The 22,861-nt window shown below is 26.0% G+C and overlaps 1 protein-coding gene and 1 pseudogene across 1 annotated transcript; both read left to right on the top strand.

The window, feature by feature from the left end:
- Positions 1-11,215: 11,215 nt before the first annotated feature.
- On the top strand, positions 11,216-13,240 carry LOC117929496 (annotated as a pseudogene).
- A 5,485-nt stretch (positions 13,241-18,725) lies between these two features.
- LOC117929495 (sugar carrier protein C-like) lies at positions 18,726-20,712 on the top strand. The gene is made up of 4 exons (XM_034849799.1): positions 18,726-18,882; positions 19,006-19,328; positions 19,552-20,187; positions 20,260-20,712. The coding sequence occupies exons 1-4, from the start codon at positions 18,726-18,728 to the stop codon at positions 20,710-20,712; spliced, it is 1,569 nt and encodes a 522-aa protein (XP_034705690.1).
- Positions 20,713-22,861: the final 2,149 nt, after the last annotated feature.

The following is a 22,861-nucleotide window of genomic DNA, read 5'->3' as shown; positions in this document are numbered from 1 at the left end:
TATTTTCAATTCTTTTCCAAATTATTTTTATTATTTTGAAATATTTTTCTTTTTAAAGCCTTAATTTAAAATTCTTTCAAAATGAACTAAGACATTTTAACTCATTTGAAACTTCTTATTCAATTCTACCTTATCAGAAAAACTAACTTGTCTTTACTCAAGGTATGATAAAACGTAACCTTTAATATTTAATGGAGGGTAAGTAATTATTTAAGAAAATTTGTAAACAAAAATGAAAATGAACGAAATTGCTAACAAATAAAGTACAGGACTCATTGTCCCAACACTTTAACTTTCACATAAAATATACTATTTATGTATACTTATCTTAAATTTTTTCATATAGTTTTTTTTTTAATTTATCAATTCATTGTCGTAATTTTATTTATTTAAATAAATTTTATTTTATATTAAAGATTCCGTGGGGACATGAAATTGATATCATAGCCAAAAGAAGATTTTATATAAAATATTTTGATATATTACTATAATATTAAATTTCTTTATAGAATAAGAAAAATTATTAAAACATTGAGCGAAAAATTTATAAGATAGAAACGAGTTTATAAAGATTATATGATATAAATAGATATGTGAGGAATAATGAGACATAATTGATGTCTCACTGAGGCTCATGGTTTGGACATGAGATGTTTTGGGAATCTAATTATATTTAATTTTTGTACTTTATAATATTTTCTATGGTATAATGAAATGATTCTCTTAACCTAATTGTATCCAATTTTTTATAGTTTGTAATATTTTATATAATATAGTAGAATAATCATCTCTCATATGTAAATATAAATAATTTAATTGAACCAAATTAAAATCTCGTATATCTTTGTGTGAATTATCATATTCTTGTTTGAAAACTAACATTGTTTGCATTAAAGTATCTATTGGTTAAATTAATAAAGTAACAAAATTTAAATTATCATATTATTTTCTCATGGATGATCTCACATATTATAAAAAAAAATTAAATAAAAATACACTCGCCATTATTATTACATGAAGGGAATTATCATTTACATTTAACTTCCATCATCAAATAAAAATAAAAATACCTAATACCACTATAATTTACTAACGAGGTAGAGGCACTACAAATATATATCATTCATATCAAAGTATTTTGGGGGTAAGAAATCAATATTTTATTTTTGCATTATTAATTATTTTTTAATATTTTATTTTTATTTTATCCTTGAGGGTGAGTAATGACATTTTTCTTTCGTTTTAATGCTAACAAACAAGAAAATAGGTGTTTTAATAAAGAATATTGGATTCATATAATGTCAAGTATAATAAATCAATAAAGATTTTTCCACTTATAAGAAGAGGATTTATGCTCATTCAATAAAATTTCATAAAGATAGTTCTTTTAGATAATATTTGAGACATATTTAAAGCCTACTACATGATGTTAATTTTATAAAGAAAATGGTTTTATATTTAACATTATAGAAAGAAAATATAAATTACAAACACGTAAAAATTATTTATAATAGGATGTTTAAAAAAAAAGTAGGGATAACAATGAGGCTGATTTTTTTAGTACTCTGTCCCGCTTCTAATGCAACGAGTTTGAAATTCAAATAAATGTGTTAAGGATAGATTTATGATTTTTTTCTAAAACCTAAGATGGGTTTAAGGTGGGTTCGGGTATTGTCTTGTCCCACCCCACCCTACCCTACCCCAACTTACCCCAATTATATATAAAATTAATTTAATTTAAAATTAAAATAGTTTTTAATAAAATAAGTTGTAAAAAATTATAATATGTTAATTATTCATAAATATATATTTATTTTAATATAATTTCTTTTTTTTTTTTTTAAGAAAAAAAAGTTAGTAGAAATGAGAATTATTTTGAATAAACAAGACATAGTTAGTATTGGGTAAGCTGTCTCAAACATGCTCCGTTACCATCCTTAAAATAAAAGAAATATTTATAAGACGTATTTGTATCTTTGTTTTATTTTAATTTTTATTTGCTTTTATACAATCAAAGTAGGATGCCCATACTTTTTAATCTTTTAATATATAAGATGAAATCCCTTTTTCTTTTCTTTTTTTAACATACACGTAACATAAAAGGACAAATTATATACTTTTTATGATTGAATCATCATTTTAAAAGCATGTTAGATAATTATTGAGGACAAATTATCACCAATCATCATATCAAACTTGTAGTACAATTTATCGTGGGTGAAATTTCATGTCATATAACATTATTACACCAATAATAAAAAAAAATTATCTCAAAAAAAAATATAACAAAGTGTAAGTTTAAATAAACTTGAGTTGTATGAATTATTCAAATATAAACATTTTACAATTTTTTTAATTAGTAAATTGTTATTTTGAAGATATTTTTCACGTAATTTAATAACATAATAAATAAGATAAAAAGTAATTAAATATATTTTATTAAAATAATAATATTATTTACATTCCTTTATTTAGTTAATACATCTTCTTTGGTGCCTTAATATTTTCTTCACATATTTCTAATGTGATGACATTGTTTCTAATGATTTCATAATTTTTATAACCTAATATCTTTGTTAAATTTTTCCCGAGATTATAATTTTTAAAATTTAATATGTTTATTATATTTTTATACCCCAATCGCATTCTTTATATCTTAATCTCATTTTTTTGTACATTTGTCTTATTTTTCATACGTACCATAATTATATTCTTAATACCTTGATAACATTTTAATATTTTAGTCACATTTTTGTTCCTAAATTATGTTTTTTATCACATGATCTTATTTTTATATGCAGATTATATTTTTCATTCCTAAGTCACAATTTTCGTACCTTAGTACATTTGTCCTATTTTTTGTATGTTAATTAATTCCTCTTATTTTTACTCACATATTAGTATTTTTTTGTTTCAAAAACAAAAAATAAAAAATAATAATAACATGTATATTAAATGTGGGAATTCTTATATATATATTCTTATAATCATTTTTAAAATTTGAAGTAGTAAAATTTTTTGATGTCTTAAATTTTTAATTAACTTTCTAAAAATCATTATCATAAATTTCTAAGAGTTTGTATACTCTATTAAAGTTATTATTATTTTTTATTTTTAATAGTAGAAAAGAAAAAGTGTGTCCAAACAACTTTTAAGATATGTTCTTTTAAATTTTTGTAATTTTGAATGAAATTTAAGTACAAATATAATGTTTTAATCCATTTTTATCACTCGTTACATTGAAAAAAAAAATAAAGAAATAAAATATTAGATTATTGCTTTAATGCGTTGGACAATAGTTTTTTTAAAATATTTTTAATATTTTTAACACTCAACAATTTTTAACTTTTAATCGGTGTCAATTAAATTATACTTGTGAAATCTTTATAATATTAGAAAGCTCTCTCTTTTGTATCTTCATTTCTTCCTTCAATAGCTCCACTAGTAACAATGGCAGGTGGCAGCTGCCTGTGTCCCAAAGATGATGGTGGCAATCATCCAAGCAAGTGAACTCCATATTATGCATGAGTCTATTGCATTTGACACATAAATTAAAATTTCTAAAATAGGTAAAATATCATTTAAAACAAAAATATATATATTATGTAAATAAAATATTATATAAAACAAAAAATGGATTTATAGTAAAAAAATCTCAATAAATAAAAATTTGATAAAGTAATCATCTTACTTAAATAATAAAATCTTCTACTCCCAATTCAGACTAATGTACTAAATTAATAACTCCACTAAATATATAATATAATAATACTTTTAGAAATCCTTAAAAAATAAGGAAATAGAAATAAATAAATAATACTCTTTATAAATTAATAAAATTTTATTTATGAGTAAATTTATAAATTATTATTCATTTATCAATAAATCAATAACTCCATTAAGTTAATAATTTTTCTTGGTTTCAAAAAGTATTGATGTAGAAGGTTATATTGAAACTTATAGCACAACTTAGTTCATATTTGTATCAATTATGAAGGAAAAGTATTAACTCGATGTTAGAACACTTTTAGTGTGGTATATATTAACTTACTTTCCTCAACCTTATGAGTTTGTGGAAAGGTAAGAGGGGAGTCTCGCTCGAGCTCGAGCCCATTTGAAAGGGAATTAAGGTGGCATGGGTTAAAAACCTTTAATCCGTAACATGTTTGCACGTACATTCTAATTAAATTTTTATAACTTAATATCTTTGTTGAAAAAATTTTGAGATTATAATTTTTAAAATTTAATATTTTTATTATATTTTTGTACCTCCATCATATTCCTTATATATTAATATCTTTTTTTTTTTTTTTTACATTCATCTCATATCTTCATATCTTATTTATAATTTTTGTACCTTAATCATATTCTTAATACCTTGATAATAATTTAATAGTTTAATCACATCTTTTATACCCTAATTATGTCTTTAATACTCGTGGTTACATTTTTATATTTTGATTATATTTTTCATACCTAAGTCACATTTTTCATACTTTAGTACAGTCAAATTCTTCCTATTTTTGCTTACATATTTGTAGCTTCATCTATTTATTTTATAAAATAACTAAGTAATTATTTGGATAAACTTATTATATTTTATTTTAAAAGGAGAAAATAGAAATAACTTGTGTAAAAAATATAGGAACCCTTATATAAATATATTATTAAAATATTTTTAAAAAAATTTAAAATTTGAGGTATTAAACTATTTTTGATACCTTAAATTTTTAAACACTTTTTTAAAATTCATTACCTTTTAAAGATAATTATATAAGACTTCTTATTCTTTATATTAAAATTATTACTATTTTTTAAATTTTTTATTTTTAAAACAAAAGTCTATCCAAACCACATTTTTAAGATATGTATTTTAAAATTTTTGTAATTTTGAATGAAATTTAGGTACTAATTAATGTATAATAATGCATTAATATATTTTTTAGATCCTATTTATAAATAGATAATCACGTTACATTGAAAAAAAAAAACAAATAGAATATTACATTCATTAGTTGAAGCATTTGTAAAGACAAACAAAGATGATTTATTTTAGATTTTATTTTTTCTAAGATGTTTTTGTAGAGCCTCTTTGTTTATTTAAATTCATTTTATTTTTACAAAATTATTTAATTAGTCGGTGAATTTTAATTTTTTGGTAGGGATGACAATAGAACGAAAAAACCCCATACCACCCCTAACTATACTATACGGGTGAAATTTAAATAAACGAGTTAGAAATGGGTTTGAAATTTTTTTAAAACTAAGGATGATGTTTGGATTATATATAAACTTAATTTTAAAAAGTAATTTAATGTAATTTTTATTTTCCTATTTTTATAATAATAACAATTTTTAATAAAATAAGTTATAAAAAATTATAATATTTTAATTATTTGTAAAACATATTTATTTTAATGTAATTATTTAAAAAAAATTAAAAAATTTCAAGGCGGAAATGTAAATTATTTTGAATAAACATAGTAGCGTTGAGATGGGAGCAACCCGTCCCAAATCTGCCCCCTATTTTTGGGGCATTATTCGGGTGTTTAAAAAAAACAATTTTTATTAATTTAATCCAAATTAATAAATTTCAAATTAATAAATTTTAAATTAATTCATCAATAATAAATTAGCTCAAATTTCATACTATTAAAATAAAAGAAAATAACAATGACAATAATAATCACAGTAACAATAAAAATAATAATAATAATAAGCTGCGAGTAGCAGGCTCGCCGCAGCAATGGGAGATGGGTGCGAAGTCGGGTATGATGGAGGAAGGGAAAGAAAAAAAAAATTGGTGGGAAAAAGATTGGAAGAAAAATGGGTAGGAGAAAATGAGAAAAAAAAAATGGGGGAAGAAGTGGGGGGTTCCTAGCCGTCCAGAGTGTTGCGGGAGGAAGAAAACAAAAAAGAAAAAGAAAAAAAAAAACGAGGCTGTGAAGAGGAAAGAACAAAAAAAAATGGAAGCTCCATTGGCACCCGCCGTGTGTGAGAGAAGAAGTGGGGAGATGGGGAAGGGAAGAAGGATGGGGGGCCCGGCGGCGTGGTAGTAAGGGAAGAGAGAGGAATGGAGGGTTGTTGGTGAAGAAAAGGGGGGGGGGGGGGTTTGGAGAGGAAAATAGTGGGGCGGGCCAAAGGGAAGAAAGGAGAGTGGAGGAAGAAAAATGGGAAGAGAGGAGGGGAAAAAAGAAAAGAAAAGAAAAAGTAAAAAAAAAAAAAGGGATATGAGAGGCCAATGGTAAGAGGCATGAGAGGAGAGAGAAGGAGTTGGTGGGGTGGTTGGGGAATAGGAAGAGAATGGAGAGAGGAGAGAGAAAAATAAAAATAAAAATAAAATAGAATATTATAATAATAATAATAAAATAAAAGTAATAATGATAAAATAATATATAAAAATAATAAAAGCTATTAAACGATGAATGAGCCAAAAAAAAAATGTAATTAGAATTTAAAATTTATTGATAAAATTGGACTCAAAATTAATGTAAGGTCTACTATCACTTAATAACAACCTCTCAATAATAATAAAAACCTAAAATAACAACCTCTCAACAATAATAACAACCTAAAACAAGAATGAAAAGATTCAATCAAAAAAAGAACACCAAATATAACATGAAAAAAGGTAAAAAAATTACGAAACAAAAAAAATCCTTACATACAATAATTCAGTTCTCATAGTTTTTTTTTTTTTGAAAACTTATATAAATATTTCAATATTTGAGTTGGGAATCTATTAATCCCAAAAAACATAACAAAACAGAAATTCCACAAAAAAAGTTATAAAAGAACTTGTAACTTCACCTTTAAGCCCTAAAACAATGTCCAAAAAAACAACTTTGATTTTCAATCATCCCTTATCCCATAATACCAAAGCTCCAATGCTATTTTAAGCCCTAAAATAATGCCCAAAAAAACAACTTTGATTTTCAATCATCCATTATCCCATAATACCAAAGCTCCAATGCTATTTTAAGCCCTAAAATAATGCCCAAAAAAACAACTTTGATTTTCAATCATCCATTATCCCATAATACCAAAGCTCCGATGCTATTTATATATATGCACTTTAAAAATATTCAAATATAAAATGGCTTAATATATAAGCTTAGGAAACTTCTAGGGGTTAAGAAAGAGTCCACCCAAGATTGTACACATGGAATTTTTATTTTAACAAATATTTTAAGGTAAAAGTGGAGTCAGGGAGGGAGCCCAAGTAATTATTGAACAATTAAAAAAAATGATGCGCTCATCTTTTTTAGTGCATTTGATAATATAAATTTTAAATCACTAAATACATAGACTTCATTGATTAATATGAGTACAACACCATGAATGATTTATAAATTTTTATAACTTTTTTATTTCATTTTTAATTATTTTTATTGGTATATAAAAAAACAACTCACTAATAGAAATCTTTATTTTATAAAATAAAAATAAAATTGGAACAACAAAGTTATATTTTATAAACTATAATAAGTTTGGGTATTTTGGTTTATTAAAAAATATTTGCATTGGTGAATCTTTTTTAAATAATAGTTTTTATTGTGTATAATATAAGATGAGATATTTGTAAATTGATAATTTTAAAAATAGTGGTGTGGACCCGCGTTTTTCACGTGTGTTCATACTCGAATGGCGAGACTCGTTTTTCATTTATTTTGTGAAAATTTGATTTTTAGAAAAAAAATATTTAGAGTCGTCGCTTATTTTTATTTTATTTTTTCCTTGAAAAATAAAATAAAATAAAAAATAAAAAATCTAAGTGTGACTCCTGAAGGAAAAGTAGGTCTATGAAACACCGAGTCCGGATTCGGGGGTCAGGTTACCTATTGGAAATGTATGGTGGTGAGCCGTAACACCCCTTTAAGCCCATATACATACGATATCTATTAAACGAATTAAGAGAATTGTGACAATTAATTAATTAATAATGAATACCAAGATTAAAGAAACGAAACAATATACACAAAAATGATGACAAAATAAAATTACAAGAATGTACAAAATAAATAACAATAGAATTATGCAAATTGATTTATTGAACAAATTAAAAAAAATATTTGAAAAAAAATTAGTTTTCTGAAAATTTCAAAGAATTTTATTAAAAACAATTTTGAATGAGTGATATCAATTTATTTATTTACAAGATATTTTCTTCAAGTGATTTGATTGATTTCATTTGTATTTAATTTTTTTTAAAGTTATTTACACTCATTGTATTAAAAGAATTTATTACAAAATTTCAATTTGACAACAAAAATTATTTTTTACTTGTTTTTACAAAAAAAAGAATGAATTTTTACAATTTTATTTACAAAAGTATTTCAATTTGTTTTCATTTAAGAAAAAATCACTTATACAAATTATTAAAAAAATAACTTTATTTGAAAAAGAATTTTTAATTGAAAATTAATTTTTGGGACAACTTTATTTACAAAACAATTTTTGGACAATTTTTTATTAAACAAAGAAATTTTTGGACAATTATTATTAAAACAAATTTTCAAATTCTATTAAAAACTTTTTTTTTTTCTCAAAAACATTTTTCTGAATTTTTATTAATAAAAAAACTATCTTTTATTAAGAAGAATATTTTAAAATTATTATTTTATTAAAACATATTTACTGAATTATTCATCTTATTTAAACAAAATTTCTTATTTGTTCGACATCCAATTCTGTTCATAATAAGTAAATATATACAAACAAATATTTACAAAAACTAATAAAAATAAAACCAAATAATAGTGAAAAAATAAAACGTGTACCCAAACAAACTTACAACAAGTTCAATGTCTTCTTACAACTTTTCGAGTCTCAATATCTTCCATAAAATTTGCCCAAATTCAAACTTCAAATTAGTCCGATAAATTTCACCAATTAAAAATGGGTCCAAATTAGCAAATATAACCCAACAAAAATATTTCACATGTCATTGGCTCTAATCTAAAATTTCCAAATTAATAATCAAAATATGCAAAAATTAAAATAAATCTCATTGAACCTAGGTTTAATATCTTATAATTCAAGCTCAATTTAATATGCAAACCTAAATCCGCAACCAAACTCAACCCAATTTAATATGCAAACCTACATCCAAAATATATTACAATATTATATCATATTCAAATTAAATAATTTAAATAAGAAGAACCATATAAATTATCAATTAATCAAACTCAAAACATGATAAATTAAAATAAATCTCATTGAACCTAGGTTTAATATCTCATAATTCAAGCTCAATTTAATATGCAAACCTAAATCCGCAACCAAACTCAACCCAATTTAATATGCAAACCTACATCCAAAATATATTACAATATTATATCATATTCAAATTAAATAATTTAAATAAGAAGAACCATATAAATTATCAACTAATTTAGCTCAAATTAATAAATTCTAAATTATTTCATCAACAATAAATTAGCTCAAATTTCATATTAATTCAACAATTCAAATTTCACAAATAACAATTACTATTAAAATCAAATTAAGAAAAGTAAATAATAATAATAATAATAATAAATGAAAATGGGTTTGATTGGAAAGCCAAGGAATGAGAGAAAAGAGAAAGGGGTCATTGGTTGGCAGTGGCTCGCCGACGGAGACAGGCCGGTGATTTAACCCTAAAATTTAATTTAATAGTAATTAATGGAGCATAGTTATATTTGCTCAACTTCCATTTGTGATGTGAATGTATGGTATGGTTTTTTACTTTTTTTTTTTCTTTTGTTGCAATATAATGGATGAATGTGTTAAATGTCAAAGAACAGTCAAATATTAATGGTGGTGGTAACAGTAAAGGTCTCAATGTAAAACTTGATTTAGGATGTTTGTAAAAATTAGAATTAGATTTATCCTCTAAAAACTTTAAGTTTATATTTGGTTGATCGAATATAATATAAGATAAGATAAGAGAGAATATTATATCTTATTTTATATTTGATTGGTGTTAGAATATGATAAGTTATGTCATCACTTATCCTATCTTATGTTCAACCCAACTTAGAATACGATAAGTGATGAGATATATCATCTACCTTTTTTTTTTTGTTATCCTTTACATATTAAATATATATTTCATGTATCAAAAAATTATTTTTTTATCAATTTTTTATTTTTTAATATACTCATTTTACAAAATTATTATTTTTAATTATAAATTAAATTTATGATAACCAAAAAATATTTATAGAATAATATTAATATATGATATATTAATTATTTTTATATATTAAAAATGATGAGTCTAATCTTTTTAAGTACATTTTGATAATATAAATTTTAAATCACTAAATCAATTTATTAACAAAGACTTGACTGATCAGTTAGCAGGACAACACCATGAATGATTTATAAATTTTTATAACTTTTTTATTTCATATTTATTTATTTTATATAAAATAAAGAATTTTATTGGTATATAAAAACGATTCACTATTAGAAATCTTTATTTTATAAAATAAAAATAAAAATAAAAATGGAATAGGAAAGAGTTATATTTTATAAACTATTATAAGTTTGGGTATTTTGGTATATTAAAAAATATTTGCATTGGTGAATCTTTTTTAAATAATAGTTTTTATTCTTTATACTTGTAAATAAATAATTTTAAAAAATAAGTAGATTTAACATATTTTCAAATATCTCAAAATATCAAAATAAATTAGATTAATAAAAAATTATAATAACTAATTATATAATTAATTAGAAAATTTGTAATTGAAAACAAATAGGTTTTTAATTACTTTTTAAATTTAGTTTCATTGATTACTCATTAATTTGCACGTGATGTATATTATTGGGGATTTATGGATCTGTGATTAAAATATGTGTTTGATTATTAAATCTAATTCATTCATGTTTAGATTTTCAATTTAGAAATTAAAAACATCAAATGCTAATGTTTATTTTAGTAGATAATTAGATGAGTATGAAATATATTTTGGAATGCTAATCAAAGAAAGTAAACACACTTGATATAGAATTGTTTCGTTATTTAAACACACTGGAGTTAGAATTATTTTCCTATCCTAACTCTTGTTGATTTCTAATCCTATTAGGAATCAACTCATAAACTAAGTCTATATATACAAAACAAAGCTTATACTTTACCATACAGGCTTTCCTAATCAAACTTCATCCTTTTCCCAATCTTTGCCTTTTCTTCTCCTTTGAGAGCTTTCTTTCACCATTCATGGCTCCATTAGTGGGGATCAAGTCTGGCGGTTTCATGGGTCCCAGTGGTGGCGATCACGTAGAATACCCAGGCAAACTTACTTGGTCCGTCTTGATAAGTTGTGTGTTGGGTGCCATGGGTGGCTTAATCTTTGGTTACGATATTGGAATTTCTGGTAAGTTTATACGTGTGTTTTTATAAAAGATTTAATTTATTTATCTTCTTAAATATATAGATACATATTTTATTATTTTGTAACATGTACATGCATACAAATAGATTGATTTGATAATTTGGTAGGCGGAGTGACTTCGATGCCCACATTCTTGGAGAAATTTTTCCCATCAGTTTACAAGAAGGAGGTATCGGATAAGTCAACGAATCAATACTGTAAATTTGATAGTCAAATACTAACATTATTCACGTCTTCGCTCTACTTGGCGGCTTTGATCTCTTCGTTGGTAGCATCATATGCCACTAGAAGATTTGGGCGCAGGGCATCCATGTTGGTTGGTGGCTTGATTTTTATGGCTGGTGCCATTTTTAATGCTTTTGCCGTCAATATTCTCATGCTTATTTTTGGACGTATCCTTTTGGGCTTTGGAGTTGGTTTTGCCACTCAGGTAACTTTTTTCTTTCATTATTAATATTATTATATCAATGAAATTTTTATATTTTGATATTATTTTTCTTTTGCATGTATACTGCATAATATTTTGACTATTTTTTTTATTGGTTGTGGGTATATGGTTATTATTATTATTATTATTATTATTTTATCTTATATATATATTTTCCATATCTTATATATATATAAATTCATCATTATTATATAAAGTAAATGATGAACTTTTATTTGAATCGTATGCAGTCGGTGCCAATCTACGTATCAGAAATGGCTCCATACAAACACCGGGGTGCTCTCAACAACGTATTTCAGTTGTCAATCACCATTGGCATTTTGGTTGCCAATGTGGTTAACTACTTCACCGCCAAGATCGAGGGTGGATGGGGATGGCGTGTTAGTTTGGGCGGCGCTGCAATCCCCGCCATCTTCATATCAGTCGTAGCATGGATTCTTCCCAACACCCCCAACTCCATGATCGAGAAGGGTGAGCTTCAACAGGCCAGAGAGATGCTCTGTCGCATTCGCGGCGTCAGCGATAGGGAGATTGAAGCCGAGTACAATGATCTGGTGGCTGCAAGTGAAGCTTCAAGACGAGTACAACACCCCTGGAGAAACCTTCGCCTTAGAGAATACAGGCCTCAGCTGGTAATGTCCATCCTCATCCCGGCCTTGCAGCAGCTCACCGGCATCAATGTCGTCATGTTCTATGCCCCGTGCTCTTCCAATCACTGGGCTTCGGGAACAACGCTTCACTCTTCTCGGCTGTTATCACCGGTCTTGTCAATATGTTAGCAACCTTTGTGGCCGTGTTTGGCACTGATAAGTGGGGTAGGAGAAAGCTTTTCATAGAGGGTGGAATCCAAATGCTTATATTCCAGGTAATTAAACACATAATTAATACATCATTTTTTCTACTTCAATTACTTCAAAATTTCTTCAATAATCTTGGAATGCTCGTGTAGGTTGCAGTGGCAGTTCTGATAGCACTCAAATTTGGAACATCAGGGAACGTGACAGAATTGCCAGAATGGTACTCCATTATGGTAGTGATGTGCATTTGTATCTACGTTTCTGCCTTCGCATGGTCATGGGGTCCTCTGGGATGGTTGGTGCCCAGCGAAATTTTCCCACTTGAGATTCGGTCGGCTGCTCAGAGTATAACAGTATCAGTGAATATGTTTTTCACCTTCGGAGTTGCTGAAGTCTTCCTGAGCATGCTTTGTGGGCTAAAGTACGGCTTGTTCATATTCTTTTCGGTTTTCGTGGCTATTATGACAGTGTTCATCTATGTCTTCCTGCCAGAGACCAAGGGCATTCCAATTGAGGAGATGAGGGTGGTGTGGAAGAGGCACTGGTATTGGAAGAGATTCATGCCCGACCACGACGACCAACAAGTTAATGGAAACTCTGTCTAGTAGTGTTTATGATTAGTTATTATACATACCCTCGATTTTTCTGGTTAGGAGTAGTTTTTTGCCTTTTATATATTTTTTTTTGTTTTAGTATTGGTTTAATCATAAAAAATTGGATTTGATACTACTTAATGAAGCATATGTATGGTATGGTTTTTTACCTTTTTCTTTTCAATATAATGGGTGGATGTGTTATGTTTGGTAGATCAGTCAAATATTAATGGTGGTGGTAACAATAAAGGTCTCAGGATATCAGCAGCTACTTCTCCCTCAACCTAAAACTTGATTTAGGATGTTTCTAAGAGCTATAATTAGATATAGATTGTTTTGGGAGTGCCTGTTCTTCAACAGGTTTTAGTGGCAGTGTTATTAGAAGAATCACCAATAGAGCATACAAAATCATTTTTTAAAATAAAAACTCTTTTCAGAAATGCGTGTTCGAAATGTTTTTAATAAAAGTGTTTTCTCTAAAAGTGTTATTAGAAAATCACCTATCAATATTTCTTTGAAAAATAGTATTAGTGATTTCCTAATTTTTAAAAATTTTAAAAGTATTTCGTAAATTTTATCAAAACACCTAATTTTATTTCAAAAATATTTTTTAAACTAAAAAGTTCCTAAAATCACAATGAACTCTTTATTCTCTTTGAATGTAGATTTAGTTCCTTGGTATAAAATATTTTTTTTATTTAAATAATTGAATTCAAAAGTTTATATATTTTGTTATTAAGAGGTTATATATTCTTACTAAAAAGTTTTTATTTTGTCAAGTTTTTTTATTGAATTAATTAAGTTCATGATTATAGGTAAGTCATGTGTTTACTCTTTGAAGAACTCAGAGTTTTGAAATTATTTCTAATAAAAAGTTAAAATTTTTGGGAGGTGTGAGTGAGTATACTATTAAGTTAAAAGGGAAAGATCTTATTAAGGTTAAAAGATTCGATTATAATAATAACCGTTACTTAATAACAACCTCTCAACAATAATAACAACCTAAAACAAGAATGAAAAGATTCAACCAAAAAAGAACACCCAATATAACATGAAAAACTTAAAAGTAAAAAATCATAAAGAAAATTTCTTACATACAATAATTAAGTTCCGGTAGTTTTTTTCACTTTGAAAACTTATATAGATATTTCAATATTTGAGTTGGGAATCTATTATCCCAAAAAACATGAACAAAACAAAAATTCCACGAGAAAAAAGTTGATAAAAGAACCTGTAACTTCACCTTTTAAGCCTTAAAATAGTGCGCAAAAAACAACTTTGATTTTATCCTATAATACTAAAGCTCTAATGCTATTTATATATATGCGCTTTAAAAATATTCAAATATAAAATGGCTTAACATATAAGCTTAGGAAACTTTTATGGGTTAGACAAACTTAAAACAGAGTCCACCCAAGATTGTACACATGGAATTTTTTTTTTAACAAATATTTTGAGGTAAAAAGTGGAGTCGGAGCCCAAGCAGTTATTGAACAATTAAAAAAAATGATGCGCTCATCTTTTTTAGTGCATTTGATTATATAAATTTTAAATCACTAAATACATAGACTTGATTGATTGATAGGAGTACAACACCATGAATGATTTACAAATTTTTATAATTTTTTTATTTCATTTTTAATTATTTTTATTGGTATATAAAAAAACGACTCACTAATAGAAATCTTGATTTTATAAAATAAAAACAAAAATGGAACAAAAAAGTTATATTTTATAAACTATAATAAGTTTGGGTATTTTGGTTTATTAAAATATATTTGCATTGGTGAATTTTTTTAAATAATAGTTTTTATTATGTATAATATAAGATGAGATATTTGTAAATTAATAATTTTAAAAATAGTGGTGTGGACCCACGTTTTTTACATGCGTTCCCACTTGAATGGCGAGATTCGTTTTTCATTTATTTTGCGAAAATTTGAATTTTAGAAGAAAAAAAAAATTGGAATCGTCGCTTATTTTTGTTTTATTTTTTAAGGGAAAAACAAAATAAGAAAAAAAAACTTTAAGTGTGACTCCTGGAGGAAAAACAAGTTTATGAAACACCGAGTCTGGATTCGAGGGTCAGGTTACTTATTGAGAAGGTATGATGGTAAGCTGTAGTACCCTTTAAGCCCGTATATATACGGTCTCTACTAAATAAATTAAGAGAATTGTGACAATTATTTAATTAATCATAAATACCAAGATTAAAGGAACAAAACAATATACACAAAGATGATGACAAAATAAAATTACAAGAATGCACAAAATAAATGACAATAGAATTATGCAAATTGATTTATTGAACAAATTAAAAAAAAATGTATTTGAAAGAAAAATAAAATTACAAGAAAATTATGCAAATTGATTTATTGAACAAATTAAAAAAAATCTATTTGAAAAAAATTAGTTTTCCAAAAATTTTAAAGGATTTTATTAAAAACAATTTTGAATGAGTGATTTCAATTTATTTATTTACAAAATATTTTCTTGCGAGTGATTTGATTAATTTCATTTGTATTAAATTTTCAAAAAAAGTTATTACACTTATTGTGTCAAAATAATTTATTACAAAATTTCAATTTGGCAACAAAAATTATTTTTTACTTGTTTTTATAAAAAAAAAATGAATTTTTACAATTTTATTTACAAAAGTATTTCAATTTGTTTTCATTTAAGAAAAAATGACTTATACAAATTATTTTAAAAAGTAACTTTATTTGCAAAAGAATTTTTAATTAAAATTTAATTTTTGGGACAACTTTATTTACAAAACAATTTTTGGACAATTTTTTATCAAACAAAGAAATTTTTGGACAATTATTATTAAAACAAATTTTCAAATTCTATTAAAAACATTTTTATTTTTATTTTTCTACAAACATTTTTCTGAATTTTTATTAATAAAAAAAACTTTATTTTCTTGAGAAGAATATTTTAAAATTATTATTTTATTAATATATATTTACTGAATTATTCATTTTATTTTGAACAAAATTTCTGGTTTGTTCGATATCTAATTCTGTTCACAATAAGTAAATATATACAAACAAATATTTACAAAAATTAATAAAAATAAAACCATATAGTAGTGAGAAATAAACTAATAAAAATAAAATCAAATAGTAGTGGGAAATAAAACGTGTACCCAAACAAACTTACAACAAGTTCAATGTCTTCCTACAACTTTTCGAGTCTCACTTTCTTCCATGAAATTTCGTGCTTTATGTGTCATAAATTCGTACTCAGCCAACAAGATTGCAAAATGAGCCAATACAAAAACAAAAATAGCTCAAGTGTAAATATCCATAAATGTACAAAGTCCAAAACAAATATTCGAACCAAAATTCAAACTTCAAATTAGTTCAATAAATTTTACCAATTAAAAATGGGTCCAAATTAATAAATATAACCCAACAAAAATATCTCACATGTCATAGACCCTAATATAAAATTTTCAAATTAATAGCCAAAATATAAGCTCAATTAATCAAACCTAAAACATGATAAATTAAAATAAATCTCATTGGGCCTAAATTTAATATCTCATAATTCAAGCCCAATTTAATATGTAAACCTAAATCCACAACCAAGTCAACCCAATTTAATATGCAAACCCACATCCAAAATATATTACAATATTATATCATATTCAAATTAAATAATTTAAATGAGCACAACCATATAAATTATCAACTAATTTAGCTCAAATTAATAAATTCTAAACTAATTCATCAATAATAAATTAGATCAAATTTCATATTAATTTAACAATTCAAATTTCAAAAATAACAATTACTATTAAAATCAAATCAAGAAAAATAAATAATAATAATAATAATAATAATAAAGAAAAATGGGTTTGATAGAAAAGTGAGAGAATGAGGGGATGAAAGAAAAGAGGAATGGGTCACCTGGTAGTGGTTTGGAGACTGGTAGGTGGTTTAACCCTAAAATTTTATTTAATAGTAATTAATGAAGCATAGTTATATTTGCTCAACTTCCATTTGTGATGTAAATGTATGGTATGGTTTTTTTTACTTTTTTTTTTCTTTTGTTGCAATATAATGGATGATTGTGTTAAATGTCGTAGAGCAGTCAAATATTAATGGTGATGGTAAGAGTAAAGGTCTCAATATATCATCTACTTCCCTTCGATGTAAAACTTGATTTAGGATGTTTGTAAAAATTAGAATTAGATTTATCCTCTAAAAACTTTAAGTTTATATTTGGTTGACCGAATATAGTATAAAATAAGATAAGAAAGAATATTATATCCTATTTTATATTTGATTAGTACTAGAATATGATAAGTTATGTCATCATTTATCATATCCTATGTTCAACCCAACTTAGAATACGATAAGTGATGAGATATATTATCCAACCATTTTTTTTTGTTATTCTTTACATATTAAATATATTAATCACATGATAATATATATATATATATATATATATTTCATGTATCAAAAATTTATTTTTTATCAATTCTTTATTTTTTAATATACTCATTTTACAAAATTATTTTTTTAATTATAAATTTAATTTATGATTAAAAAAATAAAAAATATTTATAAAATAATATTAATATATGATATATAAATTATTTTTATATATTAAAAATGATGAGTCTAATCTTTTTAAGTACATTTGATAATATAAATTTTAAATCACTAAATTAATTTATTAACAAAGACTTGACTGATCACCTAGCAAAACGATTCACTAGTAGAAATCTTTATTTTATAAAATAAAAATAAAAATGGAATAAGAAAGAGTTATATTTTATAAACTATTATAAGTTTGGGTATTTTGGTATATTAAAAAATATTTGCATTGGTGAATCTTTTTTAAATAATAGTTTTTATTCTATATAATATAAGAGGATATATTTGTAAATTAAATTAATTAATAATTTTAAAAAATTAGTAGCTTTAACATATTTTCAAATATCTCAAAATATCAAAATAAATTATATTAATAAAAAATTATAATAACTAATTAGAAAATTTGTAATTGAAAATAAATAGGTTTTTAATTACTTTTTAAATTTAGTTTCATTGATTACTCATTAATTTGCACATGATGTATATTATCGGGGATTTATGGATCTGTGATTAAAATATGTGTTTGATTATTAAATCTAATTCATTCATGTTTAGATTTTCAATTTAGAAATTAAAAACATCAAATGCTAATGTTTATTTTAGTAGATAATTAGATGAGTATGAAATATATTTTGGAATGCTAATCGAAGAAAGTAAACACACTTGATATAGAATTGTTTCGTTATTTAAACACACTGGAGTTAGAATTATTTTCCTATCCTAACTCTTGTTGATTTCTAATCCTATTAGGAATCAACTCATAAACTAAGTCTATATATACAAAACAAAGCTTATACTTTACCATACAGGCTTTCCTAATCAAACTTCATCCTTTTCCCAATCTTTGCCTTTTCTTCTCCTTGGAGAGCTTTCTTTCACCATTCATGGCTCCATTAGTGGGGATCAAGTCTGGCGGTTTCATGGGTCCCAATGGTGGCGATCACGTAGAATACCCAGGCAAACTTACTTGGTCCGTCTTGATAAGTTGTGTGTTGGGTGCCATGGGTGGCTTAATCTTTGGTTACGATATTGGAATTTCAGGTAAGTTTATACGTGTGTCTATAAAAGATTTAATTTATTTATCTTCTTAAATATATAGATACATATTTTATTATTTTGTAACATGTACATGCATACAAATAGATTGATTTGGTAATTTGGTAGGCGGAGTGACTTCGATGCCAACATTCTTGGAGAAATTTTTCCCATCAGTTTACAAGAAGGAGGAATTGGATAAGTCAACGAATCAGTATTGTAAATTTGATAGTCAAATACTAACATTATTCACGTCTTCGCTCTACTTGGCGGCTTTGATCTCTTCGTTGGTAGCTTCATACGCCACTAGAAGATTTGGGCGCAGAGCATCCATGTTGGTTGGTGGCTTGATTTTCATGGCTGGTGCCATTCTTAATGCTTTTGCCATCAATATTCTCATGCTTATTTTTGGACGTATCCTTTTGGGCTTTGGAGTTGGTTTTGCCACTCAGGTAACCTTTTTATTTCATTTTTAATATTATTATATCAATGAAATATTTTATATTTTGATATTACTTTTCTTTTGCATGTATACTGCATAATATTTTGGCTATTTTTTTTTATTGGTTGTGGGTATATGGTTATTATTATTATTAATTTTTTTTTATCTTATATATATAAATTCATCATTATTATATAAAGTAAATCATGAACTTTTATTTGAATGGTACGCAGTCGGTGCCAATCTACGTATCAGAAATGGCTCCATACAAACACCGGGGTGCTCTCAACAACGTATTTCAGTTGTCAATCACCGTTGGCATTTTGGTTGCCAATGTGGTTAACTACTTCACCGCTAAGATCGAGGGTGGATGGGGATGGCGTGTGAGTTTGGGCGGCGCTGCAATCCCCGCCATCTTCATATCAGCCGTAGCATGGATTCTTCCCAACACCCCCAACTCCATGATCGAGAAGGGTGAGCTTCAACAGGCCAGAGAGATGCTCTGTCGCATTCGCGGCGTCAGCGATAGGGAGATTGAAGCCGAGTACATTGATCTGGTGGCTGCAAGTGAAGCTTCAAGACGAGTACAACACCCCTGGAGAAACCTTCGCCTTAGAGAATATAGGCCTCAGCTGGTAATGTCCATCCTCATCCCGGCCTTGCAGCAGCTCACCGGCATCAATGTCGTCATGTTCTATGCCCCCGTGCTCTTCCAATCACTGGGCTTCGGGAACAACGCTTCACTCTTCTCGGCTGTTATCACCGGTCTTGTCAATATGTTAGCAACCTTTGTGGCCGTGTTTGGCACTGATAAGTGGGGTAGGAGAAAGCTTTTCATAGAGGGTGGAATCCAAATGCTTATATTCCAGGTAATTAAACACATCCTTTTTCTACTTCAATTACTTCAAAATTTCTTCAATAATCTTGGAATGCTCGTGTAGGTTGCAGTGGCAGTTCTGATAGCACTCAAATTTGGAACATCAGGGAACGTGACAGAATTGCCAGAATGGTACTCCATTATGGTAGTGATGTGCATTTGTATCTACGTTTCTGCCTTCGCATGGTCATGGGGTCCTCTGGGATGGTTGGTGCCCAGCGAAATTTTCCCACTTGAGATTCGGTCGGCTGCTCAGAGTATAACAGTATCAGTGAATATGTTTTTCACCTTCGGAGTTGCTGAAGTCTTCCTGAGCATGCTTTGTGGGCTAAAGTACGGCTTGTTCATATTCTTTTCGGTTTTCGTGGCTATTATGACAGTGTTCATCTATGCCTTCCTGCCAGAGACCAAGGGCATTCCAATTGAGGAGATGAGGGTGGTGTGGAAGAGGCACTGGTATTGGAAGAGATTCATGCCCGACCACGACGACCAACAAGTTAATGGAAACTCTGTCTGATTAGTTATTATACCCTCGATTTTTATTGTTAGGTGTTGTTTTTATTTTTTACATTTTTTTTGCTTTAATATTGGTTTATTTATAAAATTGGATTTGATAGTACTTAATGAAGTATATTTATATTTGCTCAACTTCAATTTGTGATGTGAATGTATGGTATGGTGTAGTAGTGCCGTCTAATATGAATAAGGCCTCAAGATATCACCTATTTCTCCATCGCTGTTTGTTAAAACTAGAATGAGAGTAGGTTTGATAATAATTTTATTTTTAGTATTTTTAATATTTAAATTTTTTTATTTTTTAAGTATAATGTTAAAAAAGTTTCTTTAACTCTTAGATTTATTCCCTAAGGTTATGTTTGGCTTATGAGAAATATGAGAGAGAAAAAATAGAAAAGCAAAGTGAAAAAAAAAATGAAGAAAAATAAAAAATAAATTTGATATTAATAAATTATTTTTATATATTTCTTAAAATTTATTTATTAAATAATTTTAAAATATATAAATTTTTAATTAATTTGAATATGTTATATTTTATTTATTTTTAACATTTTTCATAGTTAAATCAAACATAAGAAAATATTTTTTTAATATTTTTTTCTTAGTATTTTTTAGAAACCAAACATTCCTTAAACCTCTAAAAGAATAATTTTCTTTCTAAAACTTGAATATTTCATTTCTAGTGATCTATTAAGTAATCAAGTTTTAAAAAAGTTTCTATATTTTTTTATTTAGAGGTTTCATATATTTATTATTAGAAGTTTCTGTTTTATTAAATACGAATATTTATAAATAAAAAATTAATATTCAAATAAAAGTAGTGAAAAATAATAATTTTTTAATTTTTTTTTCAAAATTTCATTTTTTTACGGAATTAATTATGTTTTTCTTTCCACCTTCTTGCTCCAACCCCACAGCAAGTTGTTTGTTTCGGCTATATACCCTTTAGTGCAGAATGACTTATTTAGTAGATGGATGGTGATAGTATAGGCACGACCATCTTTCCCATAATGGTGATTTATCCTTTTATCAAATATAAAATTACTTTGAATTTATGACTAACAATTTTCTAATTAAGTTAATTACGTTCATGATTATTGCACTTACATGATGAGGATAAGTCACGTGTTTACTATTGGAGCAACTCGAGCTTTGAAATTAATTTACTCTAATAAAAAGTCGTAAATTTTTCGGGTATGTAATAGGGATGGGTTGCGCCTACTCAATTTCAATCCAAGTTCAATCAAACCCAAGTTCATGCATATCCATGTTAATACGATTTGTACTATTGTTAAGGTTGTGTTTGTTTTTTTTTTTTTTTGTTTTTGTTTTTATTTAATATAAGTCTTGAAGATGAATCTCAACAATAGGAGAGATGAATAGGTCTTTTTTAAAACACAATTGAGATGATGTCTTATAAATGGTTACAATTTGTCAATTCTCCTGTTAATCTCCAATGAATTGGATTTTCTTTTCAATTTTATTAACAAATAATCAAATTACAAGTAATAGATACTTTTCTAACAAATTGGTCAATGTAAATCACATACAAATGAATCAGAACTTCCCAATTATGTTATGTAAGATATTGCATCAACAAAAAAAAAAAAAAGCATTTTCACATGTCCCTTGACATCAGCACCAAACATTAAAATAAACCAGTGATTTAATACTTTTAATCTTATGATTTTAAAACTTGTGATTTTAATTTAAATTACATTATGATCTTAAATAAATTTTTGAAAACATTGTGTCTTTCATATTTAAAAACAGAAAACTCTTTTTAAAAATTTTTAATACCGTTTTGACCATTGTTCTCTGGAAACAATTTTTAAAAAACAAATAAAAATTATTTTCATTAATTTTTAAAAACAAAAAAAAAAAATCATGGGTTTGTATGATCATATTTTTTAAAAATTATTTTAAATTTAAAAAATAGAAAATAATTTTTGAAAATCATATCCAAACTGGCCTTAATTAATTATTCATTAAACATGTCAACGTGACCAACCATAGCTTGAACCTAACCAAATCAAGCTTGGACGAAATTTTTTTAAGGATCAACTTTCAAGCCTATCAACCCAGTCAAATTACAATCATATTTTTTTTAAATTGGGCACAATTCAATAATTTTACTCGATTAGTTTCTA

This window comes from Vitis riparia, chromosome 14, assembly GCF_004353265.1.
Source record: "Vitis riparia cultivar Riparia Gloire de Montpellier isolate 1030 chromosome 14, EGFV_Vit.rip_1.0, whole genome shotgun sequence".
Lineage (NCBI taxonomy): Eukaryota > Viridiplantae > Streptophyta > Magnoliopsida > Vitales > Vitaceae > Vitis > Vitis riparia.
This window is presented reverse-complemented; position numbering and strand designations above follow the sequence as displayed.